General features: G+C 37.2%; 1 protein-coding gene across 1 annotated transcript in view; it reads right to left on the bottom strand.

Moving 5' to 3' along the window:
• The window catches only part of ZMYM5 (zinc finger MYM-type containing 5), a gene marked incomplete at both ends in the record, with an annotated part of 34,775 nt that extends 9,941 nt beyond the window's left edge, over positions 1–24,834 (bottom strand). Inside the window, 7 exons of the mRNA XM_079721644.1 lie at positions 5,700–5,912; positions 7,210–7,372; positions 8,069–8,354; positions 18,935–19,028; positions 19,267–19,756; positions 23,888–23,975; positions 24,762–24,834. Coding sequence (XP_079577770.1) covers positions 5,700–5,912; positions 7,210–7,372; positions 8,069–8,354; positions 18,935–19,028; positions 19,267–19,756; positions 23,888–23,975; positions 24,762–24,834 — 1,407 coding nt within the window. The remainder of the gene's footprint in view (positions 1–5,699; positions 5,913–7,209; positions 7,373–8,068; positions 8,355–18,934; positions 19,029–19,266; positions 19,757–23,887; positions 23,976–24,761) is intronic.
• Between the last annotated feature and the right edge of the window lie 678 nt (positions 24,835–25,512).

Raw genomic sequence — 25,512 nt, 5'->3', positions numbered from 1 at the left:
CTGCATGAGCTGTTTATATATTCTGGAGATTAATCCTTTGTCCATTGATTCATGGACAATATTGCAAATATTTTCTCCCATTCTGAGGGCTGTCTTGTCATCTTGTTTATAAAAGCTTTGGCATAGCAAAAGAAACTAAGTTTCATTAGGTCCCGTTTATTTTTGTTTTTATTTCCATTACTCTGGGAGGTGGGTCAAAAAAGATCTTGCTATGATTTATGTCAAAGAGTATTCTTCCTATGTTTTCCTCTAAGAGTTTTATAGTGTCTGCCCTTACATTTAATTTAATCCATTTTGAGTTTGTTTTTGTGTATGGTGTTAGAGAGTGTTCTAATTTCATTCTTTTACATGTAGTTGTCGTTTGCCCAGAACCACTTATCGAAGAGGCTGTCTTTTCTCCATTGTATATTCTTACCTCCTTTATCAAAGATAAGGTGACCATATGTGCGTGGATTTATCTCTGGGCATTCTATCCTGTTCCACTGATCTATATTTCTGTTTTTGTGCCAGTACCATACTGTCTTGATTACTGTAGCTTTGTAGTATAGTCTGAAGTCAGGGAGCCTGTTTCCTCCAGCTCCATTTTTTTTTCCCTCAAGACTGCTTTGGCTATTTGGGGTCTTCTGTGTCTCCATACAAATTTTAAGATTTTTTGTTCCAGGTTTGTAAAAAATGCCACTGGTAATTTGATAGGGGTTGCACTGAATCTGTAGATTGCTTTGGGGAGTATAGTCATTTTCACAATATTGATTCTTCCAATCCAAGAACATGGTATGTCTCTCCATCTGTTTGTACCATCTTTAATTTCTTTCATCAGAGTCTTATACTTTTCTGCATACAGATCTTTTGTCTCCTTAGGTAGGTTTATTTCTAGGTATTTTATTCTTTTTGTTGCAATGGTGAATGAGATTGTTTCCTTAATTTCTCTTTCTGATCTTTTGTTGTTAGTGTATAGAAATGCAAGAGATTTCTATGCATTAAATTTGTATCCTGCAACTTTACCAAGTTCACTGATTAGCTCTAGTAGTTTTCTGGTGGCATCTTCAGGATTCTCTATGTATAGTGTCATGTCACCTGCAAACAGTGACAGTTTTACTTCTTCTTTTCCGATTTGTATTCCCTTTATTTCTTTTTCTTCTCTGACTGCTATGGCTAGGACTTCCAAAACTATGTTGAATAATAGTGGCAAGAGCGGGCATCCTTGCCTTTTTCCTAATCTTAGAGGAAATGCTTCCAGTTTTTCACCATTGAGAATGATGTTTGGTGTCGATTTGTCATATATGGGCTTTATTATGTTGAAGTAGGTTCCCCCTATGCCCACTTCCTGGACAGTTTTTATCATAAATGGGTGTTGACTTTTGTCAAAAGCTTTTCTTCATCTTTTGAGATGATCATATGGTTTTTATTCTTCGATTTGTTAATATGCTGTATCACACTGATTGATTTGCGTATATTGAAGAATCCTTGCATCTCTGGGATAAACCCCACTTGATCATGGTGTATGATCCTTTTAATGTATTGTTGGATTCTGTTTGCTAGTATTTTGTTGAGAATTTTTGCATCTATATTCATCAGTGATATGGGTATATAATTTTCTTTTTTTGTAGTATCTTTGTCTGGTTTTGGTATCAGGGTGATGGTGGCTTTGTAGAATGAGTTTGGGAGTTTTCCTTCCTCTGCAATTTTTTGGAAGAGTTTGAGAAGGATGGGTGTTAGCTCTTCTCTAAATGTTTGATAGAATTCACCTGTGAAGCCATCTGGTCCTGGACTTTTGTTTGTTGGAAGATTTTTAATCACAGTTTCAATTTCATTACTTGTGATTGGTCTGTTCATATTTTCTACTTCTTCCTGGTTCAGTCTTGGAAGGTTATACCTTTCTAAGAATTTGTCCATTTCTTCCAGGTTGTCCATTTTATTGGCATAGAGTTGCTTGTAGTAGTCTCTTAGGATGCTTTGTATTTCTGCGGTGTCTGTTGTAACTTCTCCTTTTTCGTTTCTAATTTTATTGATTTGAGTCCTCTCCCTCTTTTTCTTGATGAGTCTGGCTAAAGGTTTATTAATTTTGTTTATCTTCTCAAAGAGCCAGCTTTTAGTTTTATTAATCTTTGCTATTGTTTTGTTTCTATTTCATTTATTCTGCTCTGATCTATGATTTATTTCCTTCTACTAATTTTGGGTTTTGTTTGTTGTTCTTTCTCTAGTTCCTTTAGGTGTAAGTTTAGATTGTTTGAGATTTTTCTTGTTTCTTGAGGTAGGCTTGTATTGCTATATACTTTCCTCTTAGAACTACTTTTGCTGCATCCCATAGGCTTTGGATTGTCGTGTTTTCATTGTAATTTGTCTCCAGGTATTTTTTGATTTCCTCTTTGATTTCTTAGTGATCTCTTGGTTATTTAGTAACATATCATTTAGCCTCCAATGTGTTTGTGTTTTTTACATTTTTATCCCTGTAATTGATTTCTAATCTCATAGTGCTGTGGTCAGAATAGATGCTTGATATGATTTCAATTTTCTTAAATTTAGCAAGGCTTGATTTGTGACCCAAGATGTGATCTATCCTGGAGAACATTCCGTGTGCACTTGAGAAGAAAGTGTAATCTGCTGTTTTTGGATGGAATGTCCTATAAATATCAATTAAATCTATCTGGTCTATTGTGTCATTTAAAGCTTGTGTTTCCTTATTACTTTTCTGTCTGGATGATCTGTCCACTGGTGTAAGTGAGGTGTTAAAGCCCCCCACTATTATTGTGTTACTGTTGATTTCTTCTTTTGTAGCTGCTAGCAGTTGCCTTATGTATTGAGGTGCTCCTATGTTGGGTGCACATATATTTATAATTCTTATAAATTCTTCTTGGATTGATCCCTTGATCATTATGTAGTGTCCTTCCTTGTCTCTTGTAACATTCTTTATTTTAAAGTTTATTTTATCTGATATGAGTATTGCTCCTCCAGCTTTCTTTTGATTTCCATTTGCATGGAATATCTTTTTCCATCCCCTCACTTTCAGTCTGTATGTGTCCCTAGGTCTGAAGTGGGTCTCTTGTAGACAGCATATATATGGGTCTTGTTTCTGTAACCATTCAGTGAGCCTGTGTCTTTTAGTTGGAGCATTTAATCCATTCATGTTTAAGGTACTTATCTATATGGATGTTCCTATGACCATTTTCTTAATTGTTTTGGGTTTGTTTTTGTAGGTCCTTTTCTTCTTTTGTATTTCCCACTTAGAGAAGTTCCTTTGGCATTTGCTGTAGAGCTGGTTTGGTGGTGCTGAATTCTCTTAGCTTTTGCTTGTCTGTAAAGCTTTTGATTTCTCCATTGAATCTGAATGAGATCCTTGCTGGGTAGAGTAATCTTGGTTGTAGGTTCTTACCTTTAATCACTTTAAATGTATCATGCCACTCCCTTCTGGCTTGTAGAATTTCTGCTGAGAAATCAGCTGTTAACCTTATGGGAGTTCCCTTGTATGTTATTTGTCATTTTTCCCTCATTCCTTTCAAGAATTTTTCTTTGTCTTTAATTTTTGTCAGTTTGATTACTATGTGTCTTGGCGTGTTTCTCCTTGGGTTTATCCTGCCTGGGACTCTCTGCACTTCCTGGACTTTGGTGCCTATTTCCTTTCCCATATTAGGGAAGTTTTCAACTATAATCTCTTCAAATATTTTCTCAGGTCCTTCCTCTCTTTCTTCTCCTTCTGGGACCCCCCGCTATAATGCAAATGTTGTTGCGTTTAATGTTGTCCCAGAGGTCTCTTAGGCTGCCTTCATTTCTTTTCATTCTTTTTTCTTTATTCTGTTCTGCAGCAGTGCATTCCACCATTCTGTCTTCCAGGTCACTTACCCATTCTTCTGCCTCAGTTATTCTGCTACTGATTCCTCCTAGTGTATTTTTCATTTCAGTTATTATATTGTTCATCTCTGTTTGTTGTTCTTTAATTCTTCTAGGTGTTTGTTCTTTAATGCTTCTAGGTCTTTGTTAAATATTTCTTGCATCTTCTTGAGCTTTGCCTCCGTTCTTTTTCCGAGGTCCTAGATCATCTTCACTATCATTATTCTGAATTCTTTTTCTGGAAGGTTGCCTATCTCCACTTCATTTAGTTGTTTTTCTGGGGTTTTATCTTGTTCCTTCATCTGGTACAAAGTCCTCTGCCTTTTCATTTTGTTTATCTTTCTGTGAATGTGGCTTTCCTTCCACAGGCTGCAGAATTGTAGTTCTTCTTGCTTCTGCTGTCTGCCCTCAAGCAGAAAGTATTTTTGACATGTACTCTTTTGAAAAGATAACGTTACTGCAATCTTCTATAAGCTGCACCCAAAGGCTTTGTTAAATATGAGGCATAATATATACAAAGAAGATAATAAAGATAACATAAATAAGCCTTCCTTGCAAAAACTAAAAAATCAACTATGGGTATCCACTGTTTCCCCTACTGTGCAATAAGCCTCGCAATTCAGAGTTACTTTTCCCTAAAAGCTAACCATTTAAACCCTCGTCCAGTGAAATGGGGTTAAGAACATTCCTGGTTTTACATTGAGGATCCATGTTAAATTAATTTTTTTTAATTAATTTTTGTGTGGGATAATCTAAGGTCTGGCTTATTTATGTCCATACCAACAAAAAAATTGTTCCAGCACCATCTGCTGAAAAAATCTTGCTTTTCCCATCCAAATGATTTTGTACTTTCTTCTAAAATCAACTGATTGTATTTGTGTGGTTCTATTTCTGGCCTGCCTATTCTATTGATCTATTTGTTTATCTTTATATGCCAATACCATACCACCTTGATTACTATGGCTTTTTAATGTCTTTTTTCCCAAGTTTACTGAAGTATAATTGATAAAGAAAAACTGTACAAATTTATGGTGTATCATGCAATGTTTTGAGTTTTTTAATGTCTTGAAATCAGGAAGATGACACTTCCCTAATCCCTACCTCACACCATACACAAAATTAACTTGAGATGGATCACAGATGTAAACATAAAATCTAAAACTAAAAAGCTTATAGAAGACAGCACAGGTAAATATCTTCATAACCTTGGTAGGCAGAGTCCCTAAACAAGACACAAAAAGTACTAATCAGAAAAGCAAATAGTAAATTGGACTTTACCAAAATTTAAAACTTGGGCTTTTCAAAAACAACATTAGGAAAACGAAAAGACAAAACACTGTGCAGGAGAAAAATCTTCCAAATACATTTATTTTACAAAAGATATGTACCCAGAATATATATAAAGAATTCCTACAACTCAATAGTAGAAAGACGATCCAATAAAAAAAGTGAGCTAAAACTTGGATACTTTACAAAAGAAGATATATGAGTGATGAGAAAGGAACAGTAGTTATCAGGAAATTAAAACCACAATGAGATAATCATTTCATACCCACCAGAATAGATTAAATCAAAACAGACAACACCAAATTTTGTTGAGACTACAGAAAAATTGGAACTATCAAGTTGTCAGTGGGAGTGCAAAATGGTAGAGAAAAGAATTACTCATTGTAACGTCTGCAAAACATAAAGACTTAAAACAAGCTTACTTACAACAATTAATTAATTTTAATACTCATTTGAGAGTAATACTCAATGAGAGATTGACAGAAATGGAACCATATGAGATTCTAAGATAAATCTGCTTTATGTAAGCTAACAAGGGAGAAGTTACTGCAAACTTGATCATTTAAAACTCATTAAAAAAGAATTACCTGTTTATATTCGTTAACACAACTTTGGCAGCAAAATCTCATCTGCTGACCTTCAATGACTAGGAGATTGTTTCCAGCACCTTTGCTGGGCAGGTACTCCCCACACTGCTCACAGAAATTCATCACTAGACCATTGGCCAACCTGTACTTGTTAAAGCACTGGTTACTGCACAGCTTATGTGTTACATTGTTAACGCTGACTTCATGCCGAATCTAAAAACAAAAACCAATTTATTAAGTAAATGAACTGGATTAGCACCATACATGAGATACCTAGTTTTTTCAACAGAAATAAAGAACCTTTGGTAATTTCTCAGTGGAAGAAACATTCAGGTAAAATATTTTTAAAAAGCACATTTCACTATTCTTTCATTTTTATCTTTGATTTCTCTGTAAAATTGTGCTTTGATTTTATAAAAGGAAAAATAAGATTCATAGAACAAAAAGCAACAAAATCAGACATTTAAGAATTACAGGGGCTTCCCTGGTGGTGCACTGGTTGAGAATCCGCCTGCCCATGCAGGGGACATGAGTTCGAGCCCTGGTCCGGGAAGATCCCACATGCTGCGGAGCAACTGAGACCTTGCACCACAACTATTGAGCTTGCGCTCCAGAGCCTGCGAGCCACAACTACTGAGCCCATGTGCTGCAATTACTGAAGCCGTTGCACCTAGAGCCCCTGCTCTGCAACAAGAGAAGCCACCAAAATGAGAAGCCTGCGCACCACAATAAAGAGTAGCCACTACTTGCCACAACTAGAGAAAGCCCACATGCAGCAACGAAGACCCAACACAGCCAAAAACAAATTAAAAATATAAATTTATAAAAAAAAATTACAGGAAATGGTTAGCAGGTTTTGATATGACCTGCTTAAAAATAAGTGGATTGGGAATTTGTAGGTATTATAAACTTCACTGCCCTAGAAAACTGGGGTGGGGGGGTGGGCGAAGGGAACCAGTATCACCCACATTCAGGATGGAGTCTGTATATACCTAAGTTCTTGCTTTGCTCAGCTCTATGGTAGCTGAGATAAAATTGTGTCTGGGATGTACACGGCTTCAGGGTAATCCAGACCAAATTCAGTCACCAAGGACTATGTTAAGTGGGGACTCCCTGGATGCCTGAGAAGATGGCAATACCACCTAAGAAATGTGAAGTGACCTACATACTTTCACTCCACCTGTTCTACGTGTTCTTGTAGGACTGGTTGTTTCCTTCATGTCCTGAACCTATATTTTCATTTAGTGTGGTTAATAAGAACAAAATCCACCATAAAACTATTGCTCTCTTTATGAGTACATTCAGTTCCACAGAAATGGATGATCACCCCATTCTATGGGATGGGACATTTGTTATGAGACAATTCTAACATATGCTTATTCTTCCCTTCAACTTCACTGGGTAGATTCAAGACTCATCCATTAGGTAGATGGCAGAACATATAATAGCACCTAAAGTTAAAATTATCGCTGTTAACCTAGATAATAACTTAAGATATAAAATCACAGACCTCTGTTAGTTTACTGCAGATTGTACATCTTGATTTATTCAGAACTCTTTTTCGAAGATTCTGGTTATCTTCATAGGGAGATGAAGATGTACCACAAAATTTCTGGAAGGATTCACTTGACTCCCCTTGAGGAACAAGAGTAGCCTTTTTTGCAGGTGCACCTCTGAAACACAAGGGAGAGACACAATTTAAGAACACTGCATTCTCTTTCTTTGGCCATGCTGAGTGGCTCATTTCCCCCACCAGGGACTGAATCCAGGCCATGGCAGTGAAAGCCCAGAATCTTAATCACTAGGCCACCAGGGAACTCCCTAAGAACATTGCATTTTAATAAAAGTCAAATATATATGAACAATAATTGACATTTTTCATTTTCTCATGATTTAATCCTAAGAATCAACTATAATTTTTGGATCTAGAAAAATCCACATTTTGGTTTAATTGCTGAGAGTTCCTAAATAATATGGAAAGATATTCGGAGATAAAAATATTTTGTTGTCACCGGTTATGACCTTTAGAACCTTGCCACAGGTTAGGACTTCTAGAAGCATTCAAAAAGGGTGTTAGCAACCGGGGAGAACCAAGGTAGAGGATGGGGAGGGGGGTGAGGCAAAGGCAGTGGTGGGATAGGGTTGATTTCTTTCTATACCTAAACTCTAGTTTCCTGCCAACAGTAAGTACAATACAAATGACCCACAGCTCTGACATATGCTAGGGTAACTGAAGCTCCATAAACTTGAAGAAACCTGTGCATCAATTCTATCCATGAATCTTCTGCAACTCTCTAAGTACATTCTGGACACAAATTCATACTGCCAGTATCCAATCATATGGAACCATGTTGAAAGGTACGGCTTACTTTTTACATGTCACCTTGCGTTTCTTTGGAGCAGGCTTGTGGGAGAAGGAGGAGAGGCAGGTGGTGGAACAGAAGAGGTGAGCTGAGCCTTTGCGCTGATAAGCTGTCTGTCCCTTCTGCAAAGGCTTTTTGCAGTTTGCACAAGTGATTTTAGCTGGTTTAGAGGGTTGCTGTTGGGCAGAAGGCTGGAAGATCTGTTTAGGAAGTGAGTCCACTGGTGATAAAGAATCCACCCCTGGCTGTTTCTGATTACGGGGAAAGGATGCTGACTGGGAGATCCAAGAATCTTAAAAATAAAACACATAAGAAAAGTCACGGAACAGTTAAAAACTCCCATCAGAAAAATATTTAAAATTTTCATTTTGCACAAGTCTAAGAGAATAGTGAGGAAGCCTTGCTGTACAACCCCAGGGGGACTCTCCCCTTTGTACTCTAAGTGAATGATGCTCTATTGTGCCAACACTGGAAATGGCGGCCCCGGAATTGTGCAATGCGGTAGCCAGCATCTCCAAGTCAGACCCTCTGTGCTAGAGATTGTGCAAGTAATTTAAACTAGGTCTTGGTATTCTCAGCTACAAATCACAATGATACCCAACCTATCAGTGTTATGAAGACTAAATGAGAGGGACTTCCCTGGAGGTCCAGTGGTTAGGACTCTGCGCTTTCACTGCCATGGCCCAGGTTCAATCCCTGGTCGGGGAACTAAGACCCCACAAGCCGTGCAGCAGGGGAAAAAAAAAACAACAAAAAAAAACCACATGAGATAATGCATATAGTAAAGCATTATATTCTGTACACAGGGTACTTCCTAAGGCACTTTTTCTTTTCTAAGAGAAAAGTATTAACACACTGTAAAATAAAGCAAATATACAAATATAAAGATTATAGTCTGGTATATGATACCCATTTTCATAACAGCTTCCCCCCTAACATTTTATTATGAAAAATTTAAAGCATATAAAGCTGAAAGAATTTTACTGTGAAAAATATGTCCATCATATAGATTCTATACTATTTTACTTTTTGCTTTATCACGTTTTCTATTTATTCACCCCGCTAAATAATCTATCTTCTCTATGTATTTCAAGTAATTTGTAGATATTAGTGCACTGCCCTCCAAAATACTTCCAAGTACATGTAATTTTGACATAGCATTTTAAGGCAACTCTGTCTACAATTACCTGCCAGCCTTCTAGACTATTTCCCAGGCATTAGTGTAGGTGGTGGATTACACAGGAGACCCAGCTTTCCTACCTTCACATAGGGACTCCATCGTATGTTACTGTTAGCTTCAAAATGGTACAATATTATGTACAGGTAATGGTGCCTCTCAAACCTTAACATGCATACGATCACTTGGGAATCTTGTTTAAACAGATTCTAAATCAGTAAGTCTAGGGAGGGGCCTGAGATTCTGCATTTCTAACTACCTCTTTAGTAATGGTGAAGCTTTGAGAAACAAGGCCCAAGAGCACTGAATTATTCTGTCATCTCTCTTCAAAAATAGCTTTTGTTGTTAGGTAAAGGTCTATGGCCCCTTCACCTATTATAGCTCTAAACGCCTCTCATAATACTACCAACACTAACAACTCTGTTTTCACTTCTAAATTCCTACCCACTGCTGCTTCTAATTTTGTCCTTTTCCAGGTATTTTTATCTTAACAGGCAAAAACAAAACAGAACAAGTAACCAAAGGAATTCTTTCACCCCGCAGGAAGATACGCTGGCAAATATGAAGTATATTCCATAAAGTTTTTTGTTTTTGTTTTTATTTTGGCCTTATCATGCAGCTTGTGGGATCTTAGTTCCCTGACCAGGGATTGACCCTGGCCCCGCAGCAGTGAAAGTGTGAAGTCCTAACCACTGGACCACCAGGGAGTTCTCTGGGCTTTATAATTTTTTTTTTTTTTTTGCAGTACGCGGGCCTCTCACTGTTGTGGTCTCTCCCGTTGCGGAGCACAGGCTCCAGATGCACAGGCTCAGTGGCCATGGCTCACGGGCCCAGCCGCTCCACGGCATGTGGGATCTTCCCAGACCGGGGCACGAACCCGTGTCCCCTGCATCGGCAGGCAGACTCTCAACCACTGCGCCACCAGGGAAGCCCTGGGCTTTTTAATTTTGTACACTTACCCATACTTAAAGGGGATAGAGTTATATATAATTATGTAAAGTGAGACATCAACTATACTGCTCAATAGATTCTGCAGTTTTTTTTTCTCTTTAGCATTGGTGCATACATAAATAAAGCAAATGTTTTGTTTATACTTCAACTATTTAATTTCTCCTAATTTCAAAGTTTCTTATTTCATCAAATTCTTATTTTATCGTGTGTCTATAGGCTAAATAAAACAGGGTCCCCAGCCCCTGGGCCTGGGACCAGTAGCAGTCTGAATGAGCACAGCTTCACCTGCCAACCCCATCCCCCCATCACTCACATCACCTCCTGGACCACCCTCCACCCCCCACCGCCCGTGGAAAAACTGTCTTCCACGAAACCAGTCCGTGGCGCCAAAAAGGCTGGGGACCACTAAAATACAAGGTCTCAACCAAATTCTTCCATGCTCTATCCCCAGAATAAATTTTAAGAGAAGGGGCCCAGAAGGATTTAATCCAAATCCCTCCTTATATGCAAGGAAAATTAAGGCCTATAAGCTAGAGGTGATTTGCCCAGAATTCCAGTAAGTACCAGATCCACTATTTGAGTTTTAGATCTTCTTTTTTATTTATTTATTTATATTTTGGCTGCATCAGGTCCTAGTTGTGGCGTGCAGGCTCATTAGTTGCGGTGTGCGGGCTCTCTAGTTGCAGCGCACAGGTTCCAGAGCTCGCGGGCTCAGTTGCCCCACGGCATGTGGGATCTTAGTTCCCCGACCAGGGATCAGAGGCGCCTCTTGCAATGAGAGACGGATTCTCAACCACTGGACCAGAAGGGAAGTCCCAAGTTTCAGAGATTCTTGATTTCTTCCTGCATCTAAACTCTTCTGCCTAAAGAACAACCTTTTAGCATTTCTTTAGTGTTGGTCTGCTAGTGAAGTTACTTCAGTGTCTCAGTGGGGTTTTTAGTTGTTAAAGAGTAACACATACACATGAAGTTTATAATCTTAAGTGCACAGCTCAATGACCGTCTTCACAATGAATATGTACTTCTATGGCCACCACCCAGATAAACACACAGAAAGCTTCCAGGATCCTCATGTCTTTTCCACTCAGTCACTCCCCTCCTTTCCCACAAGGCATCCCTATCCTCACTTCAAAGATAAGTTTTGCCTTATTTTGAACTTCGCATATGAAATCATGTAGTATGTACCCTCGTCTCAACATCTCATCTGTTTCATTCACACTGAAGGTAGCTGTTCATCTGTTTCCATTGTTGAGTATTCCATTGTGTGGCTAATACTATTTATCACTCTAAGGCTGATGGACATTTGGATTGCTTCCAACTTTTTTTTGGTGGGGGGACATCAAAGGTTTATTATTGGGTTTATTGCCCACAGCAAAAGTTCCTGGAACAACAACCCACTGTGTACGACAGACAGGAGGCAGGACATGGGAGCAGTCTTTGCTACTCAGGGGAGAAGGAGGCTACCATCTACAGGTGGATGATTGCTTCCAATTTTTGACTATCATTTCTCTACATGTCTCGTAATGGTCTCTTGGGTATTTATCCTCTCGAATTCAAGGGTTGATGTTTTTCTCCATTTTAGAAAATCCTCAGTTACACCTCTTCTGCCTCATTTCTTTTTTCCTCTTTCTGGGACATTAATTACATGTCCTTTTCATCAAATGTCCTAAGTCTCTTACATTCTTTTCTGTATTTCCCCCCTTTTGGTTCTGACTCAGTCTAGATAATACTCTGATACATATTCCAGTTCATTCACACTCTTCAGCTGTGCCAAACCTACAGTTAAAATGTAGACAGTCTGATACTCCTAGTACCCGCACCCCTTATGGGTTCACTTCTATTGTCCGCTTTTTCTCTTATTTCATTATATGGCCTGCCTCCTCATATCCCTAATAGTTTTACATGAAAAACTGAAAAAAAAAATTGAGACTATGGATTATGTTAGCATCCCCAATCCAAAGGTCGATATATATATCTTTTATTTTATTTTTATTTTTTTAATATATATATTTTAAATCAGTGTCCTTCTTTGTGGGCCGCTGTGAGTCTGCTGAAAGTTCCCCTTAGATTCTTAGCAGCCTTTTCTGGAACTGAACACATACCCATTAGAGAAAAACAACCCCAAATAAGAGATGACTCCTTCTCAGATATGAGAAACCTCATTTTTCAGTGTATTTGTAGCTCTGTGATGCTTTAGATATTTTATGTTTTGTCTCCCTCCCCCCCATTATTCTCTGCAGGAGGGACAGGAGTTACTTATTGATTATTAGTCTCAAGTCTATTATTATCAGAAGAACTTCCTAGAATCAGTATCATGGCCAGAAATGTTTATAATCCAACAAAAATACAACACAGATGCAAGAACAATTTCTAAGTCTGAGTATTTTCTTTGATGAAATTTTGCTGTTTACATAAAGATACGACGGCTGAAGAACTTTCACTGAAATACAGTCTACCTTAAAGGTTAATGAAAAGATTAAATGACTCAAAGGTCCATTCTAATGGACATGATCTTATTTTCATAACATATTACACAGTTTTTTTGTTTTTTTGTTTTTTGTTTTTTGCGTTACGCGGGCCTCTCACTGTTGTGGCCTCTCCCGTTGCGGAGCACAGGCTCCGGACGCACAGGCTCAGCGGCCATGGCTCACGGGCCCAGCCGCTCCGCGGCATGCGGGACCTTCCCAGACTGGGGCACAAACCCGTGTCCCCTGCATCGGCAGGCGGACTCTCAACCACTGCGCCACCAGGGAAGCCCTATTACACAGTTTTATTTGTACTTTATGCAGAGCCATAATTTTGTAGGATAAAATTTGAACCCTTAGGCCCTAGATTCAAATATAACAACTCCAGAGATCCTCATCTTGTTCTTATTTTTTTTCTTTTTTCTGTGCTGGAAAACCTTCATTGTATAGAAGTGGGAAGCACACAGCAACTGAAGTAAGACACTCTGGGGGAGCTCTGACTCTAAATAATAACAACAATTACCATAGTAATACAATGGTCACCATCTTATTCTGTAAGTCTTCTGGTAAAATTGGTTAATTTTACAAAAGCTGACAGCAAGCAAAAACAAAATTTAGGGTTAATACTAAAATTGGACAGTTTTCACTATGCTACATCCAACTTAAAGAGTGAAAAGAGCAACGACAAGAAGACAGCCCTTTTTGACAAGTGACTCCACCTTTCAGAAAGCTTCAGACACATCTTCACCATCACTATTTACCTGACAACTCTGTAGACCCTCTTTTTAGAATTCTGGACCAAATGGTATTATTTGAAGGATAGGGTTTCCCTGGTGGCACAGTGGTTAAGAATCCGCCTGCCAGTGCAGGGGACACGGGTTCGAGCCCTGGTCCGGGAAGATCTCACATGCCGTGGAGCAACTAAGCCCGTGTGCCACAACTACTGAGCCTGAGCTCTAGAGCCTGCGAGCCACAACTACTGAATCCAACGTGCCTAGAGCCCATGCTCCACAACAAGAGAAGCCACTGCAATGAGAAGCCCGCGCACAGCAAGGAAGACCCAACTCAGCCATAAATAAATAAATAAATTTATTTTTAAAAATAATAATAAAATAAATAAATAAAGGATATAGTTCTGTAACTTTTTCCCCCCGAAACAGAACTTTAGAGAACCCAGGAACACTGTAAATTCATCCATACTTCATAGATAACAGAAATTCATTGCCACAGCACAAACAAAATAGTTTAAATGTAGTTAAGAACGTCTTCATATATATGAATGAATGTCAGGGGAGTCCTTTAATGCTTCTTGTCTGTTACTTTTTAAAATCACTGATACTTCATGGCATGAGAAAATTATCACTGTAATATAAAATACAGTTTTGAATTAATGAGATAAAGGGATGACAAGAATAAAAATACATCCAAGAGTAGTCAAAACTACTTTCAAACAACTTTTGTTAGTCTCAATTATGTCCACAATTTGAGTGGAGTAACAGTATAGCATCTAACTACAGTATGTTTTTTTACAGTTAAGTATCAAGTCTATGTGCTATGCTTTTAAATTGAAAAGCATGTTATTGATCCACTTCACCATTCAATACACAACTTCAATTTACTCCAGAAGGTGAAAAACGGTCAAGGCTGAAACATAAAGGAAATACATGGCAAGCCTTCTGGTTTTAACTTCACTTAAGAGCTTATACGTACATAAGATGTAATTCATGCTTGCAAAAATATACATGTAAAATTTAGGAAATAATTACACAACAAAAAATAAGAGTGAAAGAAACAAATCAATTACACTGCAATAAAAAATTTTAAAAAGAAGAGTGAAAGAAACAGAGATCCAAAAGAATGATTTTCAATGGACATTATTTCAAGTCTTCAACATCATCTTCAACCGCTTTTAAGCTTAACACATCATTCAATATAGAAGTCACAAGTTTTTTATATTATTTTTCAGGTTTCACTCAATCAATAAACAAAAGATGTACAAAGTAATAAGTAGATGACAAACATGAATGAACAAATTCATAAAAAGTCTACAAAAGTATTTTTAAAAGTTCAGTGATCATTAAGAGGATATCACCTCTAAATGATCAGTTTAGCAAACATTAATAATACTCCTATCCCTGAGGAGAGCTTACAATATTATAACAACAAAAAAAAAACCATAATTTTTTGGTGAGGACCATTCTGTATTAACCATGAAAAGTTTTAAAAATATGTTGACATTTGACTTGGCAATTTCACCTACAGGAACTTTTCACTAGAAAATATGTGTGACAAACTTAAGAGATATTCATGAGAAACCTGTTTATAACTGCAAAGACTAGACACAAGCTATTAAATTATGAACATAAAAAGCTTATTATATTTGACATAAGCGAATACGCTAAATGATGAAATGTCAAATGCTTCCCCTCCACCCCAGGTCAAGAACAAGACAACAGAAGGCACTTTCACTGCTGAGTGCCTGGGGTTCAACCCCTGGTTAGGGAACTAAGATCTTGCAAGCTGCGAGGCATGGCCAACAAAAAAAAAGAACAAGACAAGACTTTATACTCTGATCACTTCTATTCAACATTACATAAAAAATAAAAGGGGATCTGCCAGGCCAAACTATGTCCATAATAAAACTAAGATTATTTGCCTTTTTCATCGTGTTGGCATCTGCACTAATGGTGCAGAAGCAATGATGGGTAAAACTGCTGGCAGTGGAACCAAACTGTACTAGTAAAATTTTCTTCACTATCAGGCACTTGCACAAAAGAAAGAAAAAGTAGCACCTGTACTTCCTATTGTTCTTCCAACAACAACTGGTCAACACAATCCTGATGCTAACTACCTGGAGTCAGCACCAGCCCCCATTTTGAAGGCACAGTCCACAACAAGACTGCCCTCACTTTACATGCCACCTGGACTTCTGGCCAACTGGCTGTAAATCTGGGAGCTTCCTAAGGCCCCTTCAGATTTGATAATTTGCTACAATGATTCAGAGAACTAAAGAAAGCTCTATACTTATGATCAGTTTTATTTAAAGGATACAAATCAGGACCAGCCAAATGAAGAGACATACGGGGTGAGGAAGGGTCCCAATGCCAGAGCTTCTGTGCCCTCTCTCTGAGGAAGCGTGTAGCGTCACCCACCTGGCACAGATGAGTTTTTACTGAGTTTCATCATGTGGGTGTGACTGGTGGGATTATTCACTGCGTGTGACTGGACTCAATCTCCAGCCTCTCTCTCCTCCATGGAGGCTGGGCTGGCTCAAAGGCCCAACACTCAAATCACAGAGTTGGTCTTTCTGGTGACCCTCAGCCTTAATCATTAGTTATTAGGAATCTGGTAAATTTCAAGGATTTATTCTCTCTCCCAAGAACCAGGGACAAAGGCCAGTGAAATTATTTATTATGCAACAGAAGTCCTTAGTGAAAAGGTAAAAATTAGTATTAATTTTACTAAATTTCAGCCTCTGACTACATCTTAATACTCTGTATGATGAACAGGGAAGCATCCAGAAGCCACTTCTGTTTCATACCAAAGAACAATGAGAAAGAGTGGAAAAGCACTTGTAAAATTGTTGCATTGCAAGCTGAACTAGCCTTAAAGGAATGACAAAACAAACTGGTTATTGACATTTTCTTAAAATAAGCCTTTCACTTCAAAAAAATAACAGTATTTGTTGCCAATGAGAAAATTTGAGCTTTCGAATGAAAATCAGAATCTTTGAAAACCTGCATCCACCACTGCTAGCGTGACAGCTTTCTAAGGTGTCAACATTTAGAAGACCTAGGTAACTCAGTGAATCAACACTTTCCAAATAACCAAAGCACAATGTTACCAAATCATACAAAGGTAAAATTCATTCAAAGATAAATGAACTTTAATGTAATAAAGTATGAAAAGTTCATTATATAGTTTCAGATTCCACACTGTAAGAACTTTTAAGAAACTACCACTTATCAAGTTTTGGTGCTGTGTCAAAAGGAAAAGGAAAAAACTATCCATAATTAACTAAAAAGGCTACTAAAATATTGCTCCATTCTACAGCCACATATGTACGTGAGGCCAGATTTTCTTCTTATACTTCAAACTAAAGAAGATATTGCAACACATTCAATGTAGAAATAGATTTGAGGAGCTAGATATACCTTGCTGTCTTCTATTAAGCCAGACTTCAAAAAGATTTGTGGGGCTTCCCTGGTGGCGCAGTGGTTGATAATCTGCCTGCTAATGCAGGGGACACAGATTCGAGCCCTGGTCTGGGAAGATCTCACATGCCACGGAGCAACTAGGCCAGTGAGCCACAACTACTGAGCCTACGTGTCTGGAGCCTGTGCTCCGCAACAAAAGAGGCCACGATAGTGAGAGGCCCGTGCACCGCGATGAAGAGCGGCCCCCGCTCAATGCAACTAGAGAAAGCCCTCGCACAGAAACAAAGACCCAACACAGCCAAAAATAAATAAAATTTAAAAAAAATAATAAAATGCTTTAAAAAAAAAAGATTTGTGTAACTGTAATACGTCACTTTTCACTAAATTTCTTTAGTGAAAGTAGTTATCTTTCATTAAATATATGTCACATAATTATTGTTAAATGAATAAATACCTTTTAAATTTAAGTTTTAATTTCTAATATGATAACAGATTTAAAAAACAAAAAACTTTGGGATCCTCAATCACTTCCAAGAGTAAAACTGAAACCAAAAAGTTTGAGAACAACTGTCCTATAGAAATAATAAACAATATAAACAAAGACATTTAGTGTGTACAGTTTCAATAGTAAAAAATGAAAAGCCATATAAATGCTTAAAAAGTAGAGGAATAAATACCTCAGACAAAGGAATATTTTATAGCCACTGAAACTTCTACTTTTAAAATGACATAACAGGGGCTTTCCTGGTGGTGCAGTGGTTGAGAGTACGCCTGCTGATGCAGGGGACACAGGTTCGTGCCCTGGTCCGGGAAGATCCCACATGCCGCGGAGCGGCTGGGCCCGTAAGCCATGGCCGCTGAGCCTGCGCGTCTGGAGCCTGTGCTCCGCAACAAGAGAGGCCGCAACAGTGAGAGGCCAGCATACCGCAAAAAAAAAAAAAAAAAAGACATAACATACTAAAATTTAGATTAAATAAATCAAGAGAACACAAAACTAAATACAATATGCTCTAAATTCTATTTTTAGAACCACAGAGGCAAAAGACTGAAAGCAAACGAACCAAAATTTTAAGTTGTCAGTCACTTCTACTTAGTGAGGTAGGTGACAGATACTATTTTCTTATTTCTAACTATGATTTCCTTCAAATGTTCTGTAATATTCTCATAACCAGAGAAAAAGATTATTTTTAAAAAATTTTTAAGAAAAAATAATACTAGCATTCCATTAAAACAACAAGTGATTCGGTTCTTAGCTCTAATTACTTTCCAGTCCTTTCCTGAAATTCTAAGTTGGTCAATAGCTAAAAGCACTAAAATGACCCAAAACAAACACAAACAAAAACAACAACAAAGAAAAGAGAAAACAAACAGCACACTAAGTCATGAAAAATCCGCAAAAAAGATTTGCTAAATTTTAAATAACTTTCATTATATTTTACCAGAACACAACTGGCCTCATAAGAGTCTTTAAAATACAGGTATCTGATTTGGGACTTTCCTGGCAGTCCAGTGGTTAAGACTCAGTGCTTGCACTGCAGGGGTTCAATCCCTGGTCAGGGAACTAAGATCCTGCATGCCACATGGTGTGGCCAAAAAATAGGGGAAAAAAACAAGTCTCTGATTTAAAGGTAAGAAAGTTTTCCAAATTTAAAATGAAGCAACTAATAAAATGCTCATTTAAAACCAAAAATCAGAGACAAGCAGTCTAAAAGTAAACACTTGAAAAGCAAAAATTGAAAGGTCAGGTTAAAATTAAATAAATTTTAATTAAATAAAAATTTAATTTAATTTAATTTAATTGTTATGTAATATTACTTTAATCCTTTAGTTCACTATCCATCTTTTTATTCTATGACTTTTACATTAAAATAAAGATGCTAGTAAACAAAGATGGAGGTAGTAGTTATGGGAGTTTTCAATTAAAACACTTCATATATAAATCACATTGGGTAAAACAGAGTAGACTGCACAGTTTTATTTAGCAAAAAATTCTATTTTAATACGAAAGTTAACAAAAAATATTTCACATATAGAATAAAATAGATATAGGTACTAAAAGTAACAGCCTAAAGTTTATTTACTTAGGGTGGAAAGAAAATATTTAGTATCACTTACTGCTTACCAGGACTATGATGAACTGTAAATCCTCTGTTCTGAAATACGCCTCCTGCCACATTCATTCTACCAGGATTAAAAGGTCCTACTGCAGTCTTGGTCTGTGAAGTTAAAGACGGGGTGTATGTTTGCATATTAACACCAAAGTTACTGGACTGCAGTCCGTTAGCGACATCTCCCAAGCTGGTATTCTATAGTGATGTTATATTTGTAATCATTAAGTTCATATCTCGCCCATCATTCAGAGCTTAATACCTGTTTCTAAGGTTGTAACATTAGTAATATGAATTTCAGAGTCGATTCTGTAGTGATAACACCATTACCCATTCCAGCATTTACCTTACTTCTTGAAAGACTGGAAGTGGAGAAATCCAAATCTTTGGTTCTGTTTTTACTTCCTGGAAGTGCCCATTCAATAAAACTAGAAGAAATTGTCTTTTCCTTTCCATTTGTTTCCATGTCCTCTTCATCATCAATGACAATTGTCTCACTTATACTTCCCTTCTGAGAAGCCAAACTTCTTGAGGAAGGAAGAATTATGGAATAATTTCCTTGTAGCTTTTCATTTCTTGATGCAGCAAATATAAAATTTCTTTGATCGGCTATTACTGGAGCAGAACTTGAAGGAGGTTGTATAGATTCAACAAATACAACATCATCATCATCATCCTCCGCTGACGAGTTTCTAGATCTATTAACTAAAGGACTAGCTGGGTCACCAAATGCTACGTCCATGAAACTAGCTGCCATGGCTTTACTCCCTAATAAAACAGGAGTCTGTTCAGTCAAGTCTAATCCTCCCGCTGAACATTTACCTATGCCAAAGAACCTATAACAGAGAGAGAAAAGAAAAAAAAGTTCTAGTATACTATGATCATTGCATTCTATTGCAATTCAATAGCACAAGTGAAATTTTATATTATTTTATGTGATTTTATCTAAGTCCTTCCTTGAAACAGAAAACTGTTCAAAATAATTCCATCAATTACCAATAACTCACGGTCCAAATACAATCATTATACTAAATATACTTTTATCTACTAAAATGACTATGATATTGTCCAAACTCTATTTCCCTAGGGTCTTCTGTCATTGTTTTTCAAATTCTCTGCTTCCAACATTAAACCTTTCTGAATCTTTTTGTTTTTTGTCCTTGTTGAGGAATCACCAGACACTATGCTATAGGTTTTTTATACAAAATTCTGAAAAACCCATGATGTACATATAATTTAATTCATTTTACAGATCAGGAAACGAATCTGGGTAAGGCCAAATAGGACTCAAACTCAGGGCTCTAACTCTAGGCTCCAAATTCTTAGCCACTTTGTTTTATTCAGCAAACACCTCTGTGTACCTACTATGCACTAGAGAATGACAAACGAAAGGATCCAGCAGAGACATAGTTGGAAGAATCTGGAGAAGTGACCAACCAATGAAGCACAGCTCTGAAAGCAGATAAGAGGAAGAGGAGGATGCGTGCACAGCTGGTAGTGAAACTGATCATGAACAAAAGTCACCTTTATCTCAGAAGTGAGAGGGGAAAAGGTAAGTATATGGCTGTCCCTTGGTATCCACGGGGGGACTGGTCCCAGGATATCCATGGATGCTCAAGTCCCACAGTTAGCCCTCCGAATCCAAGGTTCCATATCCGCAGATTCAACCAACCCTGGATCGTGCAGTACTATAGTATTTACTGAAAAAAATCTATGTATAAGTGGATCCGTGCAGTCCAAACCCATGCTGTTCAAGGTTTTGTCCAGTTGTAATTAGAATGTATATAAGTATGCAGAAATAATAGATGGAAAGCCGAGGTAAGTTTATACATGCTGGCTTCAATTTTCTTAGAAGCTCAAGACAGTGAAGGAGGTAGGATCTGTATGGGTGTTGAATAATAAAGAAAAGTCGCTCATACAGCAGTCATCATTCAATTTTAAACATCTTATATTGAAATATGCTAAGTAACATTCTATTCTAAAATTTTCCCAACTAATTTTAAGTGATAGTACTTACAGTCATACAATCGGTAATGTTTATTCTTAATAGGTGCTATGCCGTTAAACATAGCAATTCAGTAAATGCTTATAAAGGTGAGGCAGGAACTATTCTTTTTCCAATTTTACCCATCAGGAAACTAAGACTCAGAAGATAAGAAGATAAGTAATCCGCCTGGCCCGCCCAAGTCTCCACTGCTGGAAAGGGTAGAGTCAGGACTCAAATCCAAGAAATCTGACTCTATAATCTATTTCATAGCCACTACATTATATGCAATTACTGTATACAATTTTTTAAAAAATTACTTGTTTTATTAAGATGAGTGAATTCATTAAAACAAAATCAACATTCAAATAACTCTAGTTCAAAGATAAAGAAATAACAAATCTAAGGAACCAGTTTAAAAGGGTTATAAAGGAAATACAAAATTTAGGATCATGGTTAACACTCATCCAGTAAGCTTATTATGTGGTTGATTTTCAGAGAAAAGAGGCAATAATTCAGCCTAAACTGAATTATGAAATGTAAGAGCTGTTATATACGAATTCTCTCAGTCCTTTCTGTATTTGAATAAACCTAGAACAGAAAAGAACAATTTCTGGAAAAGAGCTATAGCTGACTCTACAGTTCCCTCTGGTGGCTGTTAGGTCCTATTTTAATCTTCCCAAAGAAAATAACAGAAAGAGCATTCTTTATGCTCAGCTCATTGTAGTCATCTATTTCTGATAAAAGATTAAGTATTCACCTATTTTCAAATTCCAGATTGTAAAAAAATTAAAACCCAACCCTAACCACTATTAAAAGTCATTGTGTATATAATTTAACCATCAAACACTTTCTTAATTCCATAAACATAAGACTACAAAAAAGTTTTAACCATTTCTATATTATTATCTAAAAAGAGAAAAAGTTATAGTTTAGCTAAGACACTGAGGCAATTACCTCACTTCATTGAGTTTTACTTTCCTAAACTATAAACTGCAAATGGGGATAAAAAGGACTCTGAGGTTTTCATTGTGATTAAGTGAACTTGCAAGTCCCTAGTCTCTCTGCCTGGACATATTACAGAGTGCAAAAAATGTTAAATCCCTCTCCATTGAGAGGGTATTCAGGCAAATACTTTGCCTACACCTTAGGATTTCAACAAGTGTCTAGTTAATCTTAAATATTTACCTAGTCTTCCTGTGGTATCTTATTCATCTGAAACTATTTAATGTTTAATTGATCTTCATTTTGATGCAATGAAAATTAATATAAAATCAAAGGAAAATTCACACAGAGAAGTGCAGAATCTAATGGGTGTTCCCCGGTGGCCTAGTGGTTAGGATTCCAGGCTTTCATTGCTGTGGCCCACGGTTCAATCCCTGGCCGGGAAACTGAGATCCCACAAGCCTCGCAGCGCAGCCAAAAAAAAAAAATTGTCCTAAGAACAGAAAGTTAGGCTGAAACCCGAGCAAGACTCTTAAACACAAACTATCTCTAGGTTGTGGGTAACAACCCTGCAAAGTTAAGAAGGCATTTAATTAGGGGTAAAGACAAGAGTTAACACTAAAATAAAGACACAAATAAGGGTAGTTTGCCCTACTGTGTTTACTTTTAGTAACATCTCATAGCAGTTTTTATTTCCTAAAGGTTGCTACAATTATCTTTTTTTCAAAAATTATGGTAAAATATATACAACATAAAATGCCATTTTAATCATTTTTAAGTGTGCAGTTCAGTGTTAGTTTTTAAATATGGTTTTTTAAAGTTGCAAAAATTTCTGCTGAATTCTTAAGTTATAACTGAGTATCATGAATTTTCCTGAGATCACCTTCTATTAAAAAAAAACCAATTGAATAATTTAGTAGCCATTCAATATTCAATTACGTTTGTGTATAATTAAGTAAAACTTACATATTAAAACAAATCAGTTAAAAAAACAGCTGCTAAAATAGAAATGGTGAGATATTAATATGACAAGATTAGTATGTGATGAGAACGGTAAACTAACCTGCTCATGAGTCTTCAAATGTTAAAATCACCAAGAAAGTATTTTCAATTATTTAATTATTGCTTCAAAGGTTCATTTTTTGGCCACCTATAAGCACACCTATATTACTGTGGCTCTATAAAAGATAAAGGATTGTATGCTACAAAAACTTGTTGAACACTAATGAGTTTTAGGACACGTTCTACAGCACCTCTGGACTTAACACTGTCACAGATCTTTCTTAATATTAAAATATTTATATATTTACATAAAAATAACATCAATTCCAAAGCCAGCTTCATGATAGTGAGTATATACTACAAGCATTCCCATTTAAAATCAGAAACGAAATAAAGATGTATGATAATTCTGGAGGTTTTACTCACAAATGTAATGAAACAGGAAAAAAGAAAAATCAAATAAACAGTTATGACAAACAGCAAGAAAATTACTTAAGTGTCTAAATACAAAACTACTATCTAGAAATCAACAGCCTGGTAGTAGGGATTAAGATTGTAGACTGATCACACACAACTAACTTTAATCCCTTCTAAAACCCCCATAACAACAGTAAAGTTCCTACTGACAAGGAAAGGAAAAACAAAGAGAAGAAACAAAAGGAACAAAATTTGATAAGCTAAAGAGCAGGTGGATAAGCAGTTAACCAACTCTGCCTGAGATAGCCAAACTCTAAAATAGTGATGGAAAAAGGCTGAGAAATATCCTGACTTACACTGCAGAATCTTCACGAGGCTCAAAGCCTATAGCTCCAGATATCACGGGACTAGGGAGCAGGTGGCTAAAACAGGAGGATGTGAAATCCCCAATCCCTTCCCTCCCTCCCTCCATTTTGGTGATGACAGGTCTTTCCCCACCCTGGCCCAAGTTCTAGACTTTTATTCTTTGGAGAGGATAGAACATAAGGTCCTTGACTCAGGTTCACCAGGCACTGGTGAATGCTTCAATAGCATGCATATGAAATGCCCCCTCTCTCACTTGATTTCCAGAAAGCTGGCATCCAGACTTCTATCTTCCAAGCAGCAGACTATTCCCTGGAAAACTTCTTTCTCAGAAACACTCCTTTCTGTGGAATTAGGAACATGAAAAAAGGAAAGACCTAAAAATAATGACTTTAGAGATTCTCCATCAACTGGCCAAAAAAGAACCATCCTACAGTGAAGCTCCAAGCTGAAAGTTCCATTCACTCTTCCAATCTATTCTCCATTTCCCAATTCTTAATCATGAGTAGACCTGTCAAGAATTATGAACTATCTGGAAAACGCTTCTAATAAGAAAAATAGTTGTTAAAAGAGAAAAAAAAAAAAAGAGGAAAGAAAAAAAGGCAGGAAAAAGAAAACAGAAAATGAAAAGCCACAAACTATCAGTACTCTAGACGGATACATGACAAGCAAAAGACCATATAAAACTAATATTTCGAGTATAAAAAAGAGCTTTTGGAAATGAAAAGCTTAGCAGAAATGGAAAACTCAGTGAAAGTGTTGAAAGATAAAGCGGAAGAAATATCAGGAAACAAAACAAAGATAAGAATTGCAGCCACCATTAACAATATGTGTGTGTGCCCCACATAACTTATGGGCTAGGCGATTTACAATCTTCATAGCAATCGGGAAGACAGACACAATTTACTCACTTATAAAATGTGCATAATAAAAATGTATTTAATTGAGTAAGATGTGCATTTATAAAGTTGCATTTATTGACTCCTATTTAGTTTGCACTTGCCAAAGTAATAAGAGAGCAGAGATGCGAACCCCAATTTGGCTGGCACTAAACCTAGTCCTTTGCACACTGTGCTCAACTATGCTAGGAACACGCTGCTGAGAAAAGTGGCTTTTCTAAGTGGTAATACCTGAGTCAGTGACTTGATCTCCTGCCAGTCTTTTAGTCCCCACTAGTTCCCTTTCCCTCTGAAGGTCCCTCATAGCTCTAGCATCCTACCCACATCCCTTCATCTCACAAAACTATCAAGTAACGTGAAATATCAGCACTTCAGATAGCCTATGAACATGACCCAGTTGAAACAATCTCCATTCCTAAAAGCTGTCTAACTAATGAAGTGTGCTGTGACGCCTAACAGCCTATGTGCAAAGCCAAGTTTGTCAAGGATTTACAAGGGCAGAGGGAAGGCAGGAACACTACTATGAGAGATGCACTAATCACAGGTTTCTTTTTGATGACCAGTGGAAAACTGATCCGAAAGGACAAAACAGGCAGGACCTAAGACTATACAGAATCCCAGATAATACATGGAGAATCAGATTTAGAAGAAAAAAAAATCATCATTTTCAGACTCAATAAAATTATTGATTCAGGCAAGGATTGGTGTTAAAGCCATTAACTGAACAGCTGACAGAACACTGGGCATTTTACTGTACCAAAGTGAACAACACATAGGTTACTTCTTAGTAACAAGGAAACAACACATTAACTTCATAATGGAGACTGTCACTACCAATTCAGTGGTCAGTCTCAGAATCACGGCTAGGGTGAGAACTAGATTATCTCCTCTTTTTTTTTTTTTAAGACGATCTCCTGACTTGACCCTGGCTAGAGAGCTGCCAGGGTGCGTAAACACAAATAAATCTTCCTCCAAGAGACGA

The sequence above is a fragment of the Hyperoodon ampullatus genome, assembly GCF_949752795.1.
Source record: "Hyperoodon ampullatus genome assembly, chromosome: 16".
NCBI classification, from domain to species: domain Eukaryota; kingdom Metazoa; phylum Chordata; class Mammalia; order Artiodactyla; family Ziphiidae; genus Hyperoodon; species Hyperoodon ampullatus.
This window is presented reverse-complemented; position numbering and strand designations above follow the sequence as displayed.